This window comes from Macaca thibetana, chromosome 2, assembly GCF_024542745.1.
Source record: "Macaca thibetana thibetana isolate TM-01 chromosome 2, ASM2454274v1, whole genome shotgun sequence".
NCBI lineage: Eukaryota > Metazoa > Chordata > Mammalia > Primates > Cercopithecidae > Macaca > Macaca thibetana.
Window position 1 is genome coordinate 38,877,021 of NC_065579.1, and position 20,379 is coordinate 38,897,399.

Genomic DNA, 20,379 nt, shown 5'->3' on the forward strand with positions numbered 1-20,379 from the left:
GGTCAGCATTTGTCAGCATTTCTTCCCAGTGTCCCTAAAGTACAGATGGGTATTATCAGTGAAGTCTTAGATTAGATGAAATATAGTTTAAAAAAAGTCAGGGCTCTTGATTCCCCCACCCACAAAAATTGTTTCTCCCCTTGTCAGGTTGGCATCGATCTTGACTCATTCCTTTCCCTTACCTATCAGCATCATTTAGCCCCATCTTTTAAGACATATGTAGAATCAGAACACTTCTCAGCATCACCTCCAGCATGGCCTGATGCCATGCTGTTGTCTCAGGGCTTTATTGGTAGCAGCCTGTTTTTCTTGCTGGGATATAATATAAAGCTGGGTCTTGATGGCGTCTTAGATTTGATGAAATACGCTGTTTATTTTTCCCCGTTTTAATAGCATGATATGTTTGTAGTAGAAAACATACAAAACATAAAAACCACTAGATATTCCATCATCCACAGATAATCACTAGTGATTTTTTGGTTATACCCTTGCAGTCTTTTCACGCAGATGACTGTGAATACACATACACTTACTCAAACGTAGGTATGGGCATACTCTTATATAACCTGAGGTTTTTTTTTTTTTTTACTTGACAGCTTAAAGTGATGAATGTCTGCCATGACATTAAAGTTTCTTCTGTAGCACAATCTTAAGTGTGTTTTGTTTGTTTTTTTGATTGTAGGGCAGTATGTGGTTTTCTTTCTGGGCCTGAGGCTCTTTGATGGGCTGTGTCTGATGCACTTGGCCCTGTATCCCCAGGGCAAGGCACAAAAAGATGCTCTATACATATATTTTTCTCTCTTTTTTCTCTTTTGGTAACAGCTTTATTGAGATGTAATTCATATATACTATACATTTTAAACACCTATTTGTAGTGTACAATTCAGCGGTTTTAAAATATATTCAGAGTTGCGTGATGATTACCACAATTTTAGGACATTGTCATCACCCCAAGAAGAAACCCTGTGCCCATTAGCAGTCACTCTGCATTTCACCACAAATACTTCTGCTCTAGGCAATTACCAGGCTACTTTCTGTCTCTGTGGATTTTTTCATTCTGGACATGTCCTAGAAATGGAATCATGTAATACGTGATCTTTTGTTGCTGGCTGCTTTTACTTAGCATAATGTTAAAGGTTCATCCATATTGTATCATGAATCAGTACTTTATTCATTTTTATGGCCGAATAATATTCCAGTATATGGATATACTACATCTAGTTTATTCACTGACCAGTTAATAGACACTAAGTCATTTCTACTTTTTGGCTATCATAAATATGCCTCTATTAATATTTATATGCAAGATTTTGGGTAGACATATGTTTTCATTTCTCTTTGATTTCTGAGTTAAATGATAACTCGATGTCTAACTTTTAAGGAACTGACAGACTCTTTTCCAAAGTGGCTGTACCCATTTATAAATATATCTTGAATGAAAGAATTCTGTCATGCTGAAAATGCTTTTTATTCAACAAATACTCATTTAGAATATGTGGAAAAAGACAAATAGCAAAGGAATTAAAAATTTAAAATAGAATAAATAATAAAAATGTAGAAAAAAGCAAAGAAAACAGAACAAATATTCATTGAGTACCTCTGTGTGAAGCATTGTTTTAGGTGCTAGGAATACATCTGTGGACAGAACGAAAGACTCCTGCCCATATGGGGCTCATATTCTAGTAGAGGAGATAGACAATAAACATTATAAGTAAGTACACTATGCGGTATGTTAGAAGGCAATACGTGCTATGGAAAAAGTATAACAAGGTAAAGGGGACTGGGATTGTTGTAGTTTCAAATAGGGTAGTAATGGCAGGCCTCACTGAGGTTAGGAGCTGAGAGGATTTTAAGGAGTTTAACTGCGTTGATATGTAAGTGGGGAGCATTGCAGGCAGAAGGAATAGCTTATGCAAAGGCTCTCAGGTAGGAGAGTGACTGACCCGCTCAGTGGACAAGGAGGATCATTGGAGTAGAGACATGACACGATCTGACTTCAAAAGCTCTGTCTGGCAGCTTTGTGGACAAGAGACTGTAGGGGCAGTGGTGGAAAAAGGAGTCTGGTGGGATGAACCTGGAAGAGAGTTCTTGGCTCCACTTTCTCCATCATATCTATGGCCTTGTTTGGCTGCTCTGTGATTTCGGAGTGCTCTTCAAGAATTATGGCTTGATTCCTCACTAGGAGCAGGTGGCTTCCCTCCTTTCCTTCCACTGTTGCTGAGCACCTGTTTGCCAGGTGCATTATTCTTATGGGGGCCAGGCCTGATCTTACCCTGTTGGAGCTGATATTCCAGGAGAGATATCTGGCAGTAAACAGGGAAATAGGTGATGCAGGGAAAAGTACAGGAGGAGAACCTCCCCCATGGTATAGGGATGGATAGTGAAGGGTCTGGGAGTGGATATGGAGGTGACATTAGAGCAAGGACCTGAATAAAGAAAGGTGTGACCCTGTAGAGGTGTGGGTGCAGAACAGAGGGAACCCATGCTGCATGAGTTGAAGGATCACCCGGAAGGTATGTATTATGTGGCATTACATCCTCAGTGGAGAGTGCGGAGAACAGAGCTATCAGCACAGTCTGTTACAGACATGCCCTAGAAGGGTGTAGTCAGGCATGAAGCAGCAGCTTTGGGCTGGCTGGTACCCTGACTCATCATATATGCTCCCTGTTCTTTTAGGTGTGGCCCACAGAGCTTTTGAAAATGATGTTGATGCCTTGTGTAATCTCCGGGATTTCTTCAACTACCTGCCCCTGAGCAATCAGGACTCAGCTCCTGTCCGTGAGTGCCATGATCCCAGGTGGGTTGTAGGCCAGTATGCCTTCTCTCATTTTGCAGTGTAGCTTGCCTTTCTCTGCCCTGACAGGACCTTCAGGCTCTGCCCTGTTGGGCAGGTTGCAGCAGAGTGTGGTAGAGTGGCTCCTAGGTGTGGGGATGATGTCATGTTTGGCTGAAGAGTGGCCCAAAACATTTTTAAAGAAAAATTTTTTGATTTCTAAGAAACTCTTAAGTTAGCTAGAATTGGAGATGGAATTTTTTTTGGTCTGGCCTAGTCCCCGTGAAGAGGTCTCTCATTTCCTTTCCTTCCCCTCACCCACAAAAGGAAGAGCCATGATTCTTCCTATGGTGACTATACCTGCCTTTTTTCTTCCTAAAGTGACTGGTTCCTGGGCTCTACTTACTTGTCCTTTTGAAATAAATAAATGTAAAATGATGCAAACAGCATGCCCTTTAGGAGACATGTTTATGCATACTGCTTGTAGCCAGAGGCTGGGACAGTCCTGGGGAAGGGTGTGTTGCTGGCCATCTGGTGAAGACCTTTCCTCTTGCTGTTGGAGTCTATACACATATATGTGTATATACACGTATATATGTATGTGTGTGTATACACGTATATGTGTGTGTATGCACGTATATGTGTATGTGTGTATATACACGTATGTGTGTGTGTATGCACGTATATGTGTATGTGTATATACACGTATGTGTGTATATATGTATGTGTGTATATACACGTATATGTGTGTGTATGCACGTATATGTGTATGTGTGTATATACACGTATATGTGTGTGTATGCACGTATATGTGTATGTGTATATACACGTATATGTGTGTGTATGCACGTATATGTGTATGTGTGTATATACACGTATATGTGTGTGTATGCACGTATATGTGTATGTGTGTATATACACGTATGTGTGTATATATGTATGTGTGTATATATATACACACACACACATATCTATATATGTATGTATGGCAAGTTTCCCACTCCCTTCCCACAAAAGGTAACTGGCTCTTCCTATGTTGACTATACCTGCCTTTTTTCTGCCTAAAGTGACCGTCTGGTTCCTGAGCTTGACACAATTGTCCCTTTGGAATCAACCAAAGCCTACAACATGGTGGACATCATACACTCTGTAAGTGCCACATCAGCTTGTCTTGCCTGTCCTAGTCAGCCACTTTCATGGGTATTGTGCTTCGGCCTAGTGAGGAAGCACTGAACCACTTGGCCTTCCTGTCAGACAACACAGGTGGGGAATGGGGTGGGCACAGGACCAGTGGCCACTGAGTAGTGTGTTCTGGAAAGACCTAGTGGCTATAGATACCCTAGTGGCACATATGGACTTCAGGGCTGGAGATAGGAGTAGTAAGGGCCAGCAGAGCTCAGGAGTCTTTAAAAGGCCCTCTGAGGAGCATAAATTAGGGGCCATGTCCGCAGAGTCTAGAATGAGGCCAGAGTGATCACTGTTAAGTATCTTTGGGGCCCTCTGCTCAGAGGGGGTTTTGTTTTTGTAGAGAAGAGAGTACACAGGGCATCCTAGAAGGTTGGAGTGTGTGCGTGGAGGTCTGTGGGAGACAGGAGCAATTTGTACCTTTTTTTGGTACAGCGATTCCTGGGTCATTAAGTAAAGGGGACAGTGTTGGGCAAACTGAGGGCGTCTGTAGATGGCCATTGCCTTCCTTATGGGTACACTGTGCTCTCAGTAGTCCTTGCATAATAACGTGATGGCTCTCTGGTAACTCTAGAAATCAGATTCTCCCTCTTCCCTAGGGTTTGCTTTTTTCTGTTATTGTTTTTGTCTTTTTTATTCTTGTAGGCTCTTCCTGCACCAAGGATTAGCCTGAGGTGTAACCTTAAGGTCTTCCTTAGGTCTTTTCTGAGCCTTTGCAGGGGCATGTGCAATCATTCTAATTTTCCCTGTATATGCAGTTGTTTTTGAGTGTCCTAGTTGTTAATGTCTGGCTCCCAAAAGTAGAAAAAGAGAAAAAAAATGAAGACGGTAAAAAGGTGTCAGCCCTTTAAATTCCTTGCAAGTCACTTCAGCCCAAAGCAGGAGAGCCTCGCAACAATGTGGGGAATTGTAACAACAGTGACCACCCATCTCTTTGCACCTCTATGATCAGAAGCAGCAGTCAGCAAGCACAGATTCTCAATATTTGGAGGACAGGGTGCTTTTTTGCCCACCCCGGCTCCTGCAAGCTGTGTGCAAACTGCTCCAGGAACCCTTGCGAAACTATGTGTCATGGAGCTGGGGTGGGGAATGGGTAGCTGCTACTGTGCTAAGAGCTGAAATTAACTCCAATTTTCAGTCCAGTCCTTCCCCTGGAAGTTGCAATCCTTCAACAGATGCCAGAGTCGAAATAGTTCCATCAGACAGATTCTGCCAGGCAATTGTTGCCTAGGTGGGGAGACAAATTCCTGATGCTTCCTACTCTGCCATCTTCTAACTTTTTCTTAAGGTATATATGATAGCTCTTGATTCTCATTATAAAGTTTTATATCCTGCTACCTATTACATACTCTTGTTTGTAATTTTTTTCTGTCATTAGGGTTTTTAAAATGTGGTTGTATACTGTCTATGTATAAATAAGAGTTCTGCTGGGTGCAGGAGCTCATGCCTGTAATCCCAATGCTTTGGGAGGCCAAGGCAGGAGGATCCTTTCATGCCACGAGCTCAGAACCAGCCTGGGCAACATAATGAGTCACCACCTCTACAAAAAGTAAAAAAATTTGCTGGGTGAGGTGGCCATTGCCTTTAGTCCTGTTTACTTGGGAGGCTGAGATGGGAGGATTGCTTGAGCCCAGGTGTTTGAGGCTATTCTGGGTTATGATCATGTCACCGCACTCCATCCTGGGTGATGGAACAACACTCCATCTCCAAAAATAAGTAAGTAAATAAAGTTTTATCTTTCCAGTTATTTTACGTGTCATTTCTTTCCTTGTTTTGCATTGGCTACAACTTCCTATATGTCAAATGTAATGGGGAATCATAGTTGTAATTCTGGGCATCTTTGTATTATTTCTAAGTTTAGCAAGACTGCTGTCAGTGTTTCCTGATTTGTATCTTTTTTTCATGTTGAAGCTACTACTGGTTTCTGTTTTAAATATTTTTGTTGTTTATTTTGTCCTTAAAGTTCCGAATGAGTGTTGAATATTGTTGAATGCACTTTCAGTGTTTTTGGAGATGATCATGTGATTTTCTTCCTTAGATCTATTTATAAACCTATCCTTGTAGATTTCCTAATACTAAACTATTCCTTCATTCCTGAAGTTTATTCTGTTTGCTAATGTTTTGAGTTTTTGCATTAATATTACATGATACTAGTGCGTATTTTTTTAGGTATTTTAAAATCAGGTTTTGGTATCGATGTTGTATTTGCTTTACTTATTTATGAAAAAAAAATTTTTTTTTTTTTGAGACAGAGTTTTGCTCTTGTTACCCAAGCTGGAATGCAGTGGCGTAATCTTGACTCACTGCAACCCCTGTCTACTGGGTTCAACAGATTCTCATGCGTCAGCCTCCCAAGTAGCTGGGATTACAGGCGAGCACTACTATATCCGGCTAATTTTTGTACTTTTAGTAGAGACAGGGATTCACCACATTGGCCAGGCTGGTCTTGAACTCCTGACCTCAGGTGATCCACCTTCCTTGGCCCCGCAAAGTGCTGGGATTACAGGTGTGAGCCACCATGCCTGACCTGTATTTGCTTTATGTATTAGTGTTCTAGGGCTGCCATAAGAAAATACCATAAACTGCATAGCTTAAATAACAGAAACTTATTTTCTGTCAGTTCTGGAGGCTAGCAGTCCAAGATCATGGTATTGGCAGGGTTGGCTTAATTCTGAGGTCTCTGTCTCCTTGGCTTCTGGACTACCCTCTTGCTGTGTCCTCACAAAGTCTTTGCTCTCTGTGCATGCAGAAAGAGAGAGATCTCTGGTGTCTCTTCCTCTTTTTTTTTTTTTTTTTTCCTCAGAGACAGGATCTTGCTTTGTTACCCAGGCTGGAGTGCAACGGTGTGACCTTGACTCACTGCAGCCTTGACCTCTGGTGCTCAAGTGATCCTCCCACCTCAGCCTCCTTAGTAGCTGGGACTATAGCTGCATGCCACCACATCTGGCTAATTTTTAAATTTTTTGTAGAGATGGCATCTTACTATGTTGCCCAGGCTGGCGTTTCCATTCATTCATTCATTCATTTATTTATTTTGAGGCGGAGTCTCGCTCTGTCGCCCAGGCTGGAGTGCAGTGGCGTGATCTCAACTGCAAACTCCACCTCCTGGGTACACGCAATTCTCCCGCCTCAGCCTCCCACGTAGCTGGGACTACAGGCGCCCACCACCACACCTGGCTAATTTTTTGTATTTTTAGTAGAGACGGAGTTTCACCATGTTAGCCAGGATGGTCTCAATCTCCTGATCTGCCTGCCTCGGACTCCCAGAGTGTTGGGATTACACGCATGAGCCACCGTGCCCGGCTGGCTTTTCAAATTCTTTTTTCTTTTTTTTTTTTTGAGATGGAGTCTCACTCTGTCACCAGACTGGAGTGCAGTGGCGCGATCTCAGCTCACTGCAACCTCCGCCTCCCGGATTCAAGTGATTCTCCTGCCTCAGCCTCTTGAATAGCTGGGATTAAAGGCGCCCGCCACCACGCTTAGCTAATTTTTGTATTTTTAGTAGAGATGGGGTTTCACCATGTTGGCCAGGATGGTCCTGATCTCCTGACCTCATGATCCACCTGTCTCGGTCTCCCAAAGTGCTGGGATTACAGGCATGAGCCACCGTGCCGGCCCAGCTTTTCCAATTCTTAAAAAAATTCAAGTCCTATCAGATTAGGGTCCCCCTCTTATGACCCCATTTAATTTTAATTACCTCTGGAAAGTCTCTCTCCAAATTTGCTGTTTTTTTTTTTTCCTCTCTTTGAGACAGAATCTCACTCTGTTGCCCAGGCTGGTGTGCAGTGGTGAGATCTCGGCTCATTGCAACTTCCGCCTTCCAGGTTCGGGTGAGTCTTCTGCCTCAGCCTCCTAAGTAGCTGGGATTACAGGCATGTGCCACCACGCCTGGCTAATTTTTGTATTTTAGAGATGGAGTTTCGCCATGTTGGCCAGGCTGGTCTCGAATTTCTGGCTTCAAGTGATCCGCCCGCCTCGGCCTCCCAAAGTACTGACATTAGAGGTGTAGGTCACTGCACCTGGCCCATATATTTACTTTTAACTCAAAAAGTATTGTATTATTACACCTTTTACTTTGCTTTTTAAAAAAACTTCTTCTGGCCAGGTGTGGTGGCTCATGCCTATAATCCCAGCACTTTGGGAGGCTGAGGCTGGTGGATCACTTGAGGTCAGGAGTTTGAGACCAGCTTGGCCAACATGGTGAAAACCCGTCTCTACTAAAAATACAAAAATTAGCCAGGTGTGGTGGCGCGTCCCTGTAATCCCAGCTACTCGAGAGACTGAGGCAGGAGAATCACTTGAACTGGGGAGGCACAGGTTGCAATGAGCTGAGATCGCACCATTGCATTCCAGTCTGGGTGACAAGAGCGAAACTCTGTCTCTTTAAAAAAAAAAAAAAAAAAAAAAAGAGACAAAAGAAAAAAAATGGAATATGCTAGGAACAAGAGCAGTGACTTTAGAGAGAAGGTACTTAAGAGTACACACACAAATCAATATGGTAGTCAAGGGAAGGCATTACTTCTGGGGAAGAAGAGTACAAAGGAAAGAGAGAGGTACCTTTGGAAATAGTGAAGGAAAATGAAGCAAGGGGGGTAAATTTATGTATCTGCAAGACATACAAAATCCAAAAAACTGAAGGACACTATGCCTTTCCCCACCACCCTCCCTAAAATTAGTCACCCGTGAACTAAACTGCACTTTGCTATGCTGACAGAAGAGGGTGCTCTTGAACTAGGATTTTTGTTCATTTGTTCATCTGCCAACTTTGGATAATGCGGGTACAAATAGTTTTCATTTATATAAAGCTACAATAAGAAAACAAAAAGTGAGAATGAAACATTTCAGTTGATGGAACTCCCTTCACTATAAAAGTCAATCATGAAGCAGCTGACCATGCTTCAGTCTGAGTGCAATAGCCCCTGATAAGCATTTGAAGTTGTAAAAATAGAAAATTCAGAAACTAATGACAAAATGGAGGGATAATAGTAAGAAGTGAAGTTAAAGCTGATTGAATTAAGAAAATGGGCAGGGGAGACAAAATCACATCAGAAATGATATCAAAATTTCAAGGGGCTCAAATGAGAATGTATTTGAATGAAAATTTAATAAGAAACATTGAAGAAAAATAGATAAATAGCCTAAAGAACGAATGAAATAATATAAAAAAGTAAAAGTAGATTTTGCGTTCTCACCACAAAAAAGCGAGGTGGTGGATATGTTAACTAGCTTGATTTAGTCATCCCACAGTGTATACATATATGAAAACATGTACATTGTACATATATGCAATTATAAAATTTTAAAATACAAATTCCTTTAAAATTATTGGTTATACTGTCACATCTGGGATTAATTTTTTTAAATTACTAGTTAAATGTATCAGAAAAAAGTGACTACAATGAAAGGCAAAGAAGACTGAACATACATATAATTGGAGTGTCTGAAGAAGAAAAACCAGTAGAACAGACTTAATATTTAAAACTGTAATCCAAGAAAATATTCCAGAAATAAAATAAGATTCAGAGTTATATAATGAAAGAACACACTGAGCACGTGGGAAAATTGACCCAGAATGGTCAAACTAGAGAAAATACTGATTAACCGTTGGATTTTTAAAATAAGGAGAAATCCTCAGGACCTTTGGGCAGAAATAAAATGATTTTACATGGGCAAGAGAATAAAATGGCATCCAACTTCTCCAAAGCAACATAGAAAAGCAAGGAAACAACAGAAAAGCACTTTCAGGAGGCTGAAGGAAAGAATCTGTGACTAAGGATTTTATGTTTAGCAAAGCACACCTTCTTGTATTAAGACTACAGAAAACCAGTTTTAAACACCCAAGAACCGAGGGAAGTTTGCATTAATAAGGCTTTCTTGAGAAATCTACTAGAGAATGAGCTTCATCCAATCAAGAGGTAGCTGGAGAGATTTCAACAGAAGGATTGGTAGTGATTATCTAATATACTTAATTATAATTCTAAGACTAAAACAGAAGTGGGGATGAGGGTAGAGAACAATGTATAAGAGTTATATGTTTAGTTTCAGGAAAAAACGCAACTGAAAAATGGGAGGAGAAGAGAGGGAAAGAATATAGCAGAATCAGCTCACTGATTACCATTAGCTAACAGATATCATTAAAAACAAACTAGTTAATGAAAGATTAAGGAAATGAACTAAAGGCATCAAAAGGCATAATTACAAGGGTAACCACTAGGCTAAAAAATATAAACATTCTTTAAACTTCTCACATAAACAGTATATATCATTGTGGGTAACGATAAAGGGGAAAAATATAAAAGACAAACAGTAAATACAGAATACATAGTATTTATAAAAAATAAGATGACAGGCCAGGCACAGTGGCTCATGCCTGTAATCCCAGTACTTTGGGAGGCTGAGGCGGGTGGATCACCTGAGGTCGGGAGTCGAGACCAGCCTGACTAACATGGAGAAACCCCATCTCTACTGAAAATACAAAATTAGCCAAGTGTGGTGGCGCATGCCTGTAATCCCAGCTACCTGGAAGGCTGAGGCAGGAGAATTGCTTGAACCCAGGAGGCAGAGGTTGTGGTGAGCTGAGATCGTGCCGTTGCACTCCAGCCTCGGCAACAAGAGTGAAACTCCGTCTCAAAATAATAATAATATGGCAGTAAAAAAGTAAATGTCATACCAATAAATATGGATGGGTATAATTCACTTGTTAAAAATATGTCTAATTTATTATGGACCAACTACATTCAGTATATAAATGTGATTCAGAAAGGCTAAAAACAGGGAATGGGCAGAAATATACTGGGAGAATGGAAACAATAACATAGCAGTATTTGTGACACTAATAATGAACAGTAAAGTTTAGGTATTAACCATGATAAGGACTTTTTTTTTCTTTTTTTTTGGTGATATGAAGTCTCACTCTGTAACCCAGGCTGGAGTGCTGTGCTACAATCTTGGCTCACTGCAACCTCCACTTCCCAGGTTCAAGTGATTCTCCTGCCTCAGCCTCCCAGGAAGGACATTTTCAACTGCTAAAAGCCATAGGTCACAATGATAATGTAAAGCAAATCAAATATCTTTGCCACAAATAACCACCATCTTTATAAAGCTGAAACTATAGGAGATTGAACAGACTTAGGTAGAAATACTAGGAGATGTATACACATCTTTGTTAGTACAAGACAGGTCAAATGGACAAAAATAACAATTTAGGAGACCTAAATAACATAATAGATAGACTTAGGCATCTATTTTGGACTGTACACCCTGGTCATGAACAATAAATCTTATTCTAAAGTACACATGGAATATTCACAAAAGTTGATCATATGTATTAGGTCAGAAAGAAAACATCATTAAATCCCATAGAGCAAAAAATACTGTGAAACAACATTGCTTAAAATTAGAAACTTACAACAACTGAAACAAAAGCAGCCTCCAGCCAGGAAATAGATCTTCTAGTAAACAATTCTTGGATGAAAGGGGAAAATAGAAACCAAATGATAGAATTCTAAAAAGAAAAAAAGACAAAACACTGTGTCAAAACCTACAGAATATGTTTAAAACAATGAACAGATGAAAATTTATTTCCTGAAACAGTAAAAATGGGAGAAGGAAAATAAACAGGCCAGGCACAGTGGCTCACACATGTAACCCCAGCACTTTGGGAGGCCGAGGCGGGTAGATTGCTTGACCTCAGGAGTTAAGAGACCAGCCTGGGCAACATGGTGAAACCCCATCTCTACTAAAATACAGACAATTAGCTGGGCATGGTGGCGTGTGTCTGTAATCCCAGGTACTCAGGAGGCTGAGACAGGAGAATCGCTTGAACCTGGGAGGCAGAGGTTGCAGTGAGCTGAGATCGTGCCACTGCACTCCAGCCTGGGCAACAGAGCAAGACTCCATCTAAAAAAAAAAAAAAAAAAAAAAAAAAAACCAGATTCCCAACTGAAAAAGCCAGGGAAAAATCCCTATAAAATATTTCAGAATAAATCCAAGAAATAATAAGGATAAGTGCAGAAATGTATGATGGAAATAGAAGAATAGTTGCAATTAGTAAACACTGGCTAACTTCAAAAGAGACAGTAAAAGCAGAAGTATGAAGTGAAAAAGGGAATAACCATTGAAAAAGAAGAAACTTCAGAATCATTAAGAGGCCAGGTGTGGTGGCTCATGCCTATAATCCAAGCCCTTTGGGAGGCTGAGATGGGAGGATTGCTTGAAGCCATGAGTTGAGGATCAACCTGGGCAACATAGTGAGACCCTGTCTCTACAAAAATTTTTTAAGTTAACTGGCACCTATAGTGCCAGCTACTTGAGAGGCTTTGGTGTAGGGGAATTGCTGGAACACAGGAGTTCAAGGCTGTAGTGAGCTGTGATTGCACCATCATACTCTAGCCTGGGCAACATAGTGAGACCCTGTTTCAGAAAAAAAAAAAAAAAATTCTAAGAGACAAAGATAAATTGGAAAATTTGGAAAACACAGTTTAACAGAAATTGATCCCATCAGAGGTAGGAAGCTTAAATGAACCACTAAATTCCGTGGAAGGAATTACTTCACCAAAAAGCACCAGGAACTGGATCCAGTGGCTCATGCCTATCCCAACATTTTGGGATGCTAAAATGGGAGGATTGTTTGAGCCCAGGAGTTTGAGACTAGCCTGGGCAACATGATGAAATTCTGTCGCTACAAAAAATAAATTAGGGCCAGGCAAGGTGGCTCACACCTGTAATCCCAGCACTTTGGGAGGCTGAGATGGGCTGTTCACCTGAGGTCAGGAGTTCGAGACCAGCCTGACCAACATAGAGAAACCCCATCTTTACTAAAAATAGAAAATGAGCCAGGTGTGGTGGCACATGCCTATAATCCCAGCTACTCGGGAGGCTGAGGCAGGAAAACTGCTTGACCCTGGGAGGTAGAGGTTGCGGTGAGCCAAGATAGCTCCATTGCACTCCAGCCTGGAAAACAAGACTGAAACTCCATCTCAAAAAAAAAACAAAAAACAAAAAAAACCAGGCATGGTGGTATGCACCTGTAGTCCCAGCTACTGGGGAGGCCGAGGTGGGTGGGTCGCTTGAGCCCAGGAAGTTGAGGGAGCAGTTAACCATATTTGTGCCACGGCAGTCTACCCTGGGTGACAGAGCAAGACTCTGTCTCAAACAAACAAACACCAGGCCCAAATAGTTTCATGTGGAATTTCTGAGACCTTTAAAGGCCAAATAGTCCTCATGCCACATAAATTCTTCCAAAGCATAGACAGTAAACAAAACACACAAGAACCTTCCACAATTTTTTAAAGAAGTATGATATCAATACCTGAACCTGATAAAGGTAGTACTTAAGATTTCAGTTTCATATTGCTTATCTCTTTAAAATTACATCTGTGGCCTAGTGGGATTTATTCTAGGAATGCAAGATTGGTTCTAGGAAGCCCAGTAATATACTGTATTAACACACATAGGGAAGAAAAATCACAATTATTTATATAGACACTGAAGAAAACCTTTAAGAAAGATCAATACCTATTCTTGATAGACTTCAGAAAATAGGAATTAATACTTAATGTGATAAAATTTGGTATAGACCTTTTCGAAAGCCAGCATCTCACCTAATAAAGACTAGCTTCTACTAGGATTAGGAACAAGTATAGGATGCCCATTATTTCCATTATTATTTAACATTGTTCTGGAAATATTAACCAATGCGGTTAGCCAAGAAGAGGACCAATTAGAGACAAAAGCCTTGGAAAAGATGTCAAGTGGTAACATAGGTGATATGGTATTATAGTATTCAATAAAACTCTAGAGAATGCATTATTATACTGAAACAATAATTGAGGAACAGGATACAAAATTAACATACAGAAATCTTCATATACACAAGCAGTAACCAATTATGGTAGAGTAAAAGCCTCTTTTACATAGCAACAAGAAGATAAAATAGTAATAATTTTAACAGGAAATGTACAGAAGCTGTTGTAGGGCAAATTTATTTTTTTAGACAGGGTTTCACTCTGTCACCCAGGATGGAGTGCAGTGGCCCAGTCACAACTCACTGCAGCTTCAACTTCCTAGTTAAGCAATCTCACATTGCCAGGACTACAGGCATGCATCACCACACCCACCTGATTTAGTACCTTTTTTTTTTTTTTTTTTTTTTTTTTTGGTAAGAAGAAGTTGTGCTATGTTGCCCAGGCTGGTTTTGAACTCTTGGGCTCAAGCGATCCTTCCGCCTTGGCCTTCCAAAGTGCTGGGATTTTAGGTGTGAGCCCCCAAGCCCAGCCCAGGGTGATCTTAAAAACACTTCTGAAAATCAAAAGTAGGCCAGGCATGGTGGCTCACACCTGTAATCCCAGCACTTTAGGAAGCTGAGGAGGGAAGATCCCTTGAGCCCAGGAGTTTGACACCGTCTTAGACAACATAGTGAGACCTTGTCTGTACAAAACAAAACATAAAAGTAGACTTGAACAAATGGAAAGACATTCCTTGTTCCTGGGATTAATGTTATGAAAAAGTTGGCGGTTCTTAAGTTTTTTTATAAACTTAAGACAATCCCAATAAACAGTTTTTAAAAAAGAGAACTAGATAAGTTTATACAAAAGTGCACATGGAAAAATAGAAGTGCAAGAATACCTAAGAATATACCGCAAAAGAAAATCTGTAAGTTGGGACTAGCCATGTTTTATATTATAGCATCCTGTAGTTAAAACTGTGGTACAGGCACATAAATAGACCAGTGGAATAGAATAAAAGAGCCAGAAATAGACTCAAGTACATACAGAATTTTAGTACAGTTACGCGTTGCTTAACAACGGGGATATGTTCTGAGAAATGCATCATTAGGCAGTTTCTTTGTGTGACCATCATAGAGTGGTCCATCACAAACCTAGATGGTATAGCCTATTACACACCTAGAATCTGTGGTATAGTCTATTGCTCTTAGGCTGCAAACCTGTACAGCATGTTACTGTACCAGACACTGTATACAGTTGTAACACAATGGTACGTATGTATCTAAACATAGGGTACAGTAAGAATAGGGTAGTACAATAGGACCACCTTCCTATAGGCAGTCCGTCATTGACCAAAACCTCATTGTGCAGTGCCCGACTGTATATGATAATGATATTTTATCAAATCTCGGGCAAAAATTAGCTTTTAATAAATGATGCTGGGGCAACTGACTAGCCATTTAGGAAAACATAAAATTAGATTCATACTTTACACCATGTACAAAAATAAACTACAAATGGGTCAGAGAACTAAATATAACCTGTGAATCCATACAAGCACTAAAAGAAAACACAGATGAATTCCTCTGAAACCTTAGGGGAAGGTTTAGAAATGCTTTTGAACTGTAACTCAAAAACTAGTTTCAGTGAAAGATAGACAAAGCTGACTGTAAAAATTTTAAAACCCCACTCTTCATAACAAAAAACTATAAACAAAATCAAAATATAACCAATATGCTAGAAGAAACTCTTTGCAACATGTATCCCAGAGTATGAATATTCTTAATAAGGAGCTCTTCCACTGAAGGATTAACGACCAAAATTGATAGAAAAGCGGGCAAAAAAGCCACGAATAGATAGCTCACAAAAAAGATATAAAATGGACCTTAAACATGTCAAAAGATGTTCAACTTTATAATGCTAGAAATACAAATTCAAATTACACTGAGTATTTTCTCATATTCAGATTGGCTAAAAATAAAAACCCTGAAAACACTTTCCACTGGAAAGTCAGTGGAGAAGCGGGCACTCTTGCACATTGCTGGTAGGGGACTCTGGTATTATCCAGGACTAAATTAGCATTTGCCCTTTGACCCAGCAATCCCATTCCTAGCAATTTACCCTGAAGATACACTTCCCACCATACAAAATTATAGATGTGCGAAGTTACTACCATTACATTGTCATTTGTAATTGTGAGATACTCTAAGTAACCTAAATGTAAATTTTAAAATAATGTAAGCCACATGTAGATTGGTTGAATAAACTTTGGTACATCACACAGTACAGTACTATGCAGAAGTGAAAAAGAATGAAGATCTCTATGAATTGATAGGAAGTGATTCCCAGCCGGGCGCGGTGGCTCACGCCTGTAATCCCAGCACTTTGGGAGGTGGAGGCGGGTGGATCATGAGGTCAGGAGATCCAGACCATCCTGGCTAACACGGTGAAACCCCGTCTCTACTAAAAATACAAAAATTTAGCCAGGTGTGGTGACGGGCGCCTGTAGTCCCAGCTACTCAGGAGGCTGAGGCAGGAGAATGGCGTGAACCCAGGAGGCGGAGCTTGTAGTGAGCCAAGATCGCGCCACTGCACTCCAGCATGGGCGACAGAGCCAGACTACGTCTCAAAAAAAAAAAAAGGAAGTGATTCCCAGGACATATTAAGTGAAAAAATTCAAAGTGCAAGAGTGTCTACACTGTTACTTCCCGTGTAAGATAGAAGGGTAAATTAAAAGATACAAATGCAAACACACACATAATACATCAGAAAATAATGAGATTAATAACAGGGTAGGTGGGACTAGGGTGGAAGGGATGGGGAAGGAGCACTATTAAACTATTAGTATTTTACATATTAAAAAATAAAATCAAGACTGGGGAAAACCTTTAAAATGAAATACAAGTATGAACCTGTTTTAAATGAATGACTTTTGAACATATATTTTGACTATATACCTTTAATCTAAAGACCGAAATAGCTGTAAAAAAATTCTAGTTAGTAGGTCTGTTTTTTGTAGCTGTGTAAGTTAGCAATTCTGAAACCATTTTCTGTGTATTTGAGGATCGAATAAATAAGTACATTTTGAGGGTAGTGGCAGCCAGATTCTGCTATTGGAGAAGGGAGTTGTGAATATGGCAAGAGAAAAAAATCTAGAAAGAACCCTATAGTTGCATTGGAGTAGAATTTGAATTATCAGCATGAACTCATGGTTTTTCACATAGCTGGACTTTGGACGTTTTAGAAGGAGTCACACACAACCCTAAAAGGAACCCAGGCCTTTTGGAGAAATGGCTGATTGTAGGGCTGGGGCAGGAAAAAAACCAAGATGAACCAGAAAGTAAGAAAATTCCAAAATGTAAGGTAGTACTCAAAGAATGATGGGGAAACTTTAGAAGGAGACAGGAACCAGCATGAAGGAACTTTGGTAAATATAGGACAATTTGAACATAAAATGATGGTGAAAGATTATAATCCATAGAATAAAACAAGAATCCATAAGTTCATACTGATACCATATAAGTAAATGGGAAAGGCAAAGATCTTTCTTGCGACAGATGCCAGTTAATAAATGGAGAAGTAAAGTGGAATTGGAAAATTCACCATTTGGGCTGGGTGAGGTGGTTCAAACTTGTAAGGTGGGCAGATTGCTTGAGCTCCGGAGTTTGAGACCAGCCTGGCCAACATGGTGAAACCCTGTCTCTACTAAAAATACAAAAATTAACCAGGTATGGTGGCATGAACCTGTGGTCCCAGCTGCTTGGGAGGCTAAGATGGGAAGATTGCTTGAGGCTGGGAGGTGGAGGCTGTAGCGAGCTGAGGTTGCTCCACTGCTCTCCCACCTGAGTGGCAGAGCAAGACCCTGTCTCAAGAAAAACAAAAAACAAAACAAAAAAAGCTCACCATTTGGCAGCTACCATGACAGTAATGAGTCAGGCAAGAATCATGGCTGCTTTATGGCTGCTAGGATGCTAAACCTAGTGGATGAAGAACTAGATTAATGATTAAAGTTTGAAGAACAGGACTGTATGTAGTCTCAAAGTATTTCCTCACAAAATTCTTATTAAATTGGAGAAATAGTAACTTTACAAGGAAACCTGCAGATATCACCATCATTAATGGACAAATCAACACCTTGTGCCACTTGATGAGAATGTTCCTTCTGTGGTATTCCCGCGGAAAGGCTTAGCTCAAAATTACACATGAAGAAATATCAAAGGAACCCAAATAGAAGGCATGCTTTACAAATTAACTGGTCTGTTGTCTTCAAAGATGTCATGACTATGAAAGACAAAGATGGAGGGGGAAAGTTAAAGGAGCCTAAAGAGACACGATCACTAAAAGTGCCAGGTGATCCTGACTCAGGTTCTGTACCAGAATTTTGTTGCTTGTGCTGCTATAATGGATACTATTGGAACAACTGGCAAACTTGAATAATGTTATGTAATAAGAAGTAGTGGCTGGGCGCGGTGGCTCACGCTTGTAATCCCGGCACTTTGGGAGGCCAAGGTGGGTGGATCACGAGGTCAGGAGATCAAGACTATTCTGACCAACATGGTGAAACCATCTCTACTAAAAATACAAAAAAATTAGCTGGGTGTGGTGGTGCGTACCTGTAGTCCCAGCTACTTGGGAGGCTGAGTCAGGAGAATTGCTTGAACCCAGGGGGCAGAGGCTGCAGTGAGCCGAGATTGCACCACTGCACTCCAGCCTGGGCAGCTAAGTGAGACTCTGTCTCAAACAAAATTGTGAACTGGGTACAGTGACTCATGCCTGTAATCTCAGCACTTTGGGAGGCTGAGGCGGGTGGATTGCTTGAGCCCAGGAGTTTGAGACCAGCCTGGGCAAGATAGCAAGATGCTGTCTCTACAAAAAATACAAAAATTAGCTGGACATGGTGGCATGTACCTGTAGTCCTAGCTACTTGGGAGCCTGAGGCAGGAGGATTGCTTGAGCCCTGGAGGTCAAGGCTGCAGTGAGCTGTGATCATGCTATTGCACTCCAGCCTGGGTCACAGAGCAAGATCCCGTCTCAAAAAAAAAAAAAATAATAATAATAGTATTGTGGTAATGTTTATTTCCTGATTTTGATAATATCACTGTAGTTGTAAAAAAAAGAACATTCTTGTGTGTTTATGTATATAAAAGAGTGATGGCTGGGCACGGTGGCTCACGCCTGTAATCGCAGCACTTTGGAGGCCAAGGTGGGAGGATTGCTCAAGCCCAGGAATTGGAGACCAGTCTGGGCAACATAGCGAGACCTTATTGCTACTAAAAATTAACTGAGCATGGTGGTGCACAGCTGTGGTCCTAGCTGCTTGGGAGGCCGAGGGGGGAAGATCACTCGAGCCCAGGAGATCAAGGCTGCAGTGAGCCATGATTGTACCACTGCATTCCAGCCTGGGTGACGGGGAGACCCTGTCTCAAAAAAAGAAAAAAAAAAGAGCAAAATAATAAATGAAGAATCGGGGCGAAGGGTATATGTACTGTTCTTGAATTTTTCATTTTTATTTATTTATTTTTGAGACAGAATCTCCCTCCGTTGCCCAAGCTAGAGTGCAGTGGCACAATCTTGGCTCACTGCAACCTCTGCCTACCCATTCAAGCGATTGTCCTGCCTCAGCCTCCTGAGTAGCTGGGATTACAGGTGCCTGCCGCCACACCAGGCTAATTTTTTGTGTTTTTAGTAGAGATGGGGTTTTGCTACATTGGCCAGGCTGGTCTTGAACTCCTGGCCTCAGGTGATCCACCCGCCTTGACCTCCCAAAGTGCTAGGATTACAGGAGGGAGCCACTGGGCCTGGCCTGACATTTTTAGTTAGGTCGGAAATAATTTCAAAGTGAAAAGGTAAAGTTGTCATAAAAAATTCCAAATTCAAATAGGACTTTGAAAACAACTTCACTGGTGTGTCCATCTTAGCAGCAGTTGGGGTTTTCTGTACCATTTCTCCGCAGCAGGGAGGAGGTGCTGCCTCTGCCTGTTGTCCTGCTTCCTTGGAGAACCTGTGATAGAGATGGGGCTGTCTACCTCTACCTCTGTAATAGAAATGTCATTCTGTAGTGTCGTTACATCTTATACTTGCCTTTATCATTTTGAACTCAAGTAAATTTATTCCTGCAGGTTGTTGATGAGCGTGAATTTTTTGAGATCATGCCCAATTATGCCAAGAACATCATTGTTGGTTTTGCAAGAATGAACGGGAGGACTGTTGGAATTGTTGGCAACCAACCCAAGGTGGCCTCAGGTAGGATGGAGAAGATCTTCCAAGCCTTGGTTGTGGGGTTGGAGGCCAGGGAAGCCTGGGTCCATGGTGTCCTTTCTGCCTTTGCCTGTTCTTCAGACATATGACCAGAAGAAAAAAAAATCTAAATGGTTGCTATAAAAGCTACTTTTTTTTTTTTTTTTTTTTTTAAGACAGGGTCTTACTGTTGTCCAGGCTGGAGTGCAGTGGTGTGATCTCAGCTCACTGGAACCTCTGCCTCCCAGGGTCAAGCAGTCCTTCCACCGCAGCTTCCCGAGTAGCTGGGACTACAGGCACATACCACCATATGTGGCTAATTCTCTTTTTTTGTATTTTTCCTAGAGATGGGGTTTTGCCATGTTGCCTGTGCTGGTCTCGAACTCCTGAACTTAAGTAATGCCCCCACCTCAGCCTCTGAAAGCGCTGGGATTGCAGGCATGAGCCACTACACCTGGC

The 20,379-nt window shown here is 41.1% G+C and overlaps 1 protein-coding gene across 1 annotated transcript in view; it reads left to right on the forward strand.

The window, feature by feature from the left end:
• The window catches only part of PCCB (propionyl-CoA carboxylase subunit beta), a 1,054,487-nt gene that overhangs the window by 1,019,125 nt on the left and 14,983 nt on the right, over positions 1-20,379 (forward strand). Inside the window, exons 9-11 of the mRNA XM_050779627.1 lie at positions 2,677-2,797; positions 3,841-3,922; positions 19,803-19,926. Of these exons, the coding sequence (XP_050635584.1) occupies positions 2,677-2,797; positions 3,841-3,922; positions 19,803-19,926 (327 nt within the window). The remainder of the gene's footprint in view (positions 1-2,676; positions 2,798-3,840; positions 3,923-19,802; positions 19,927-20,379) is intronic.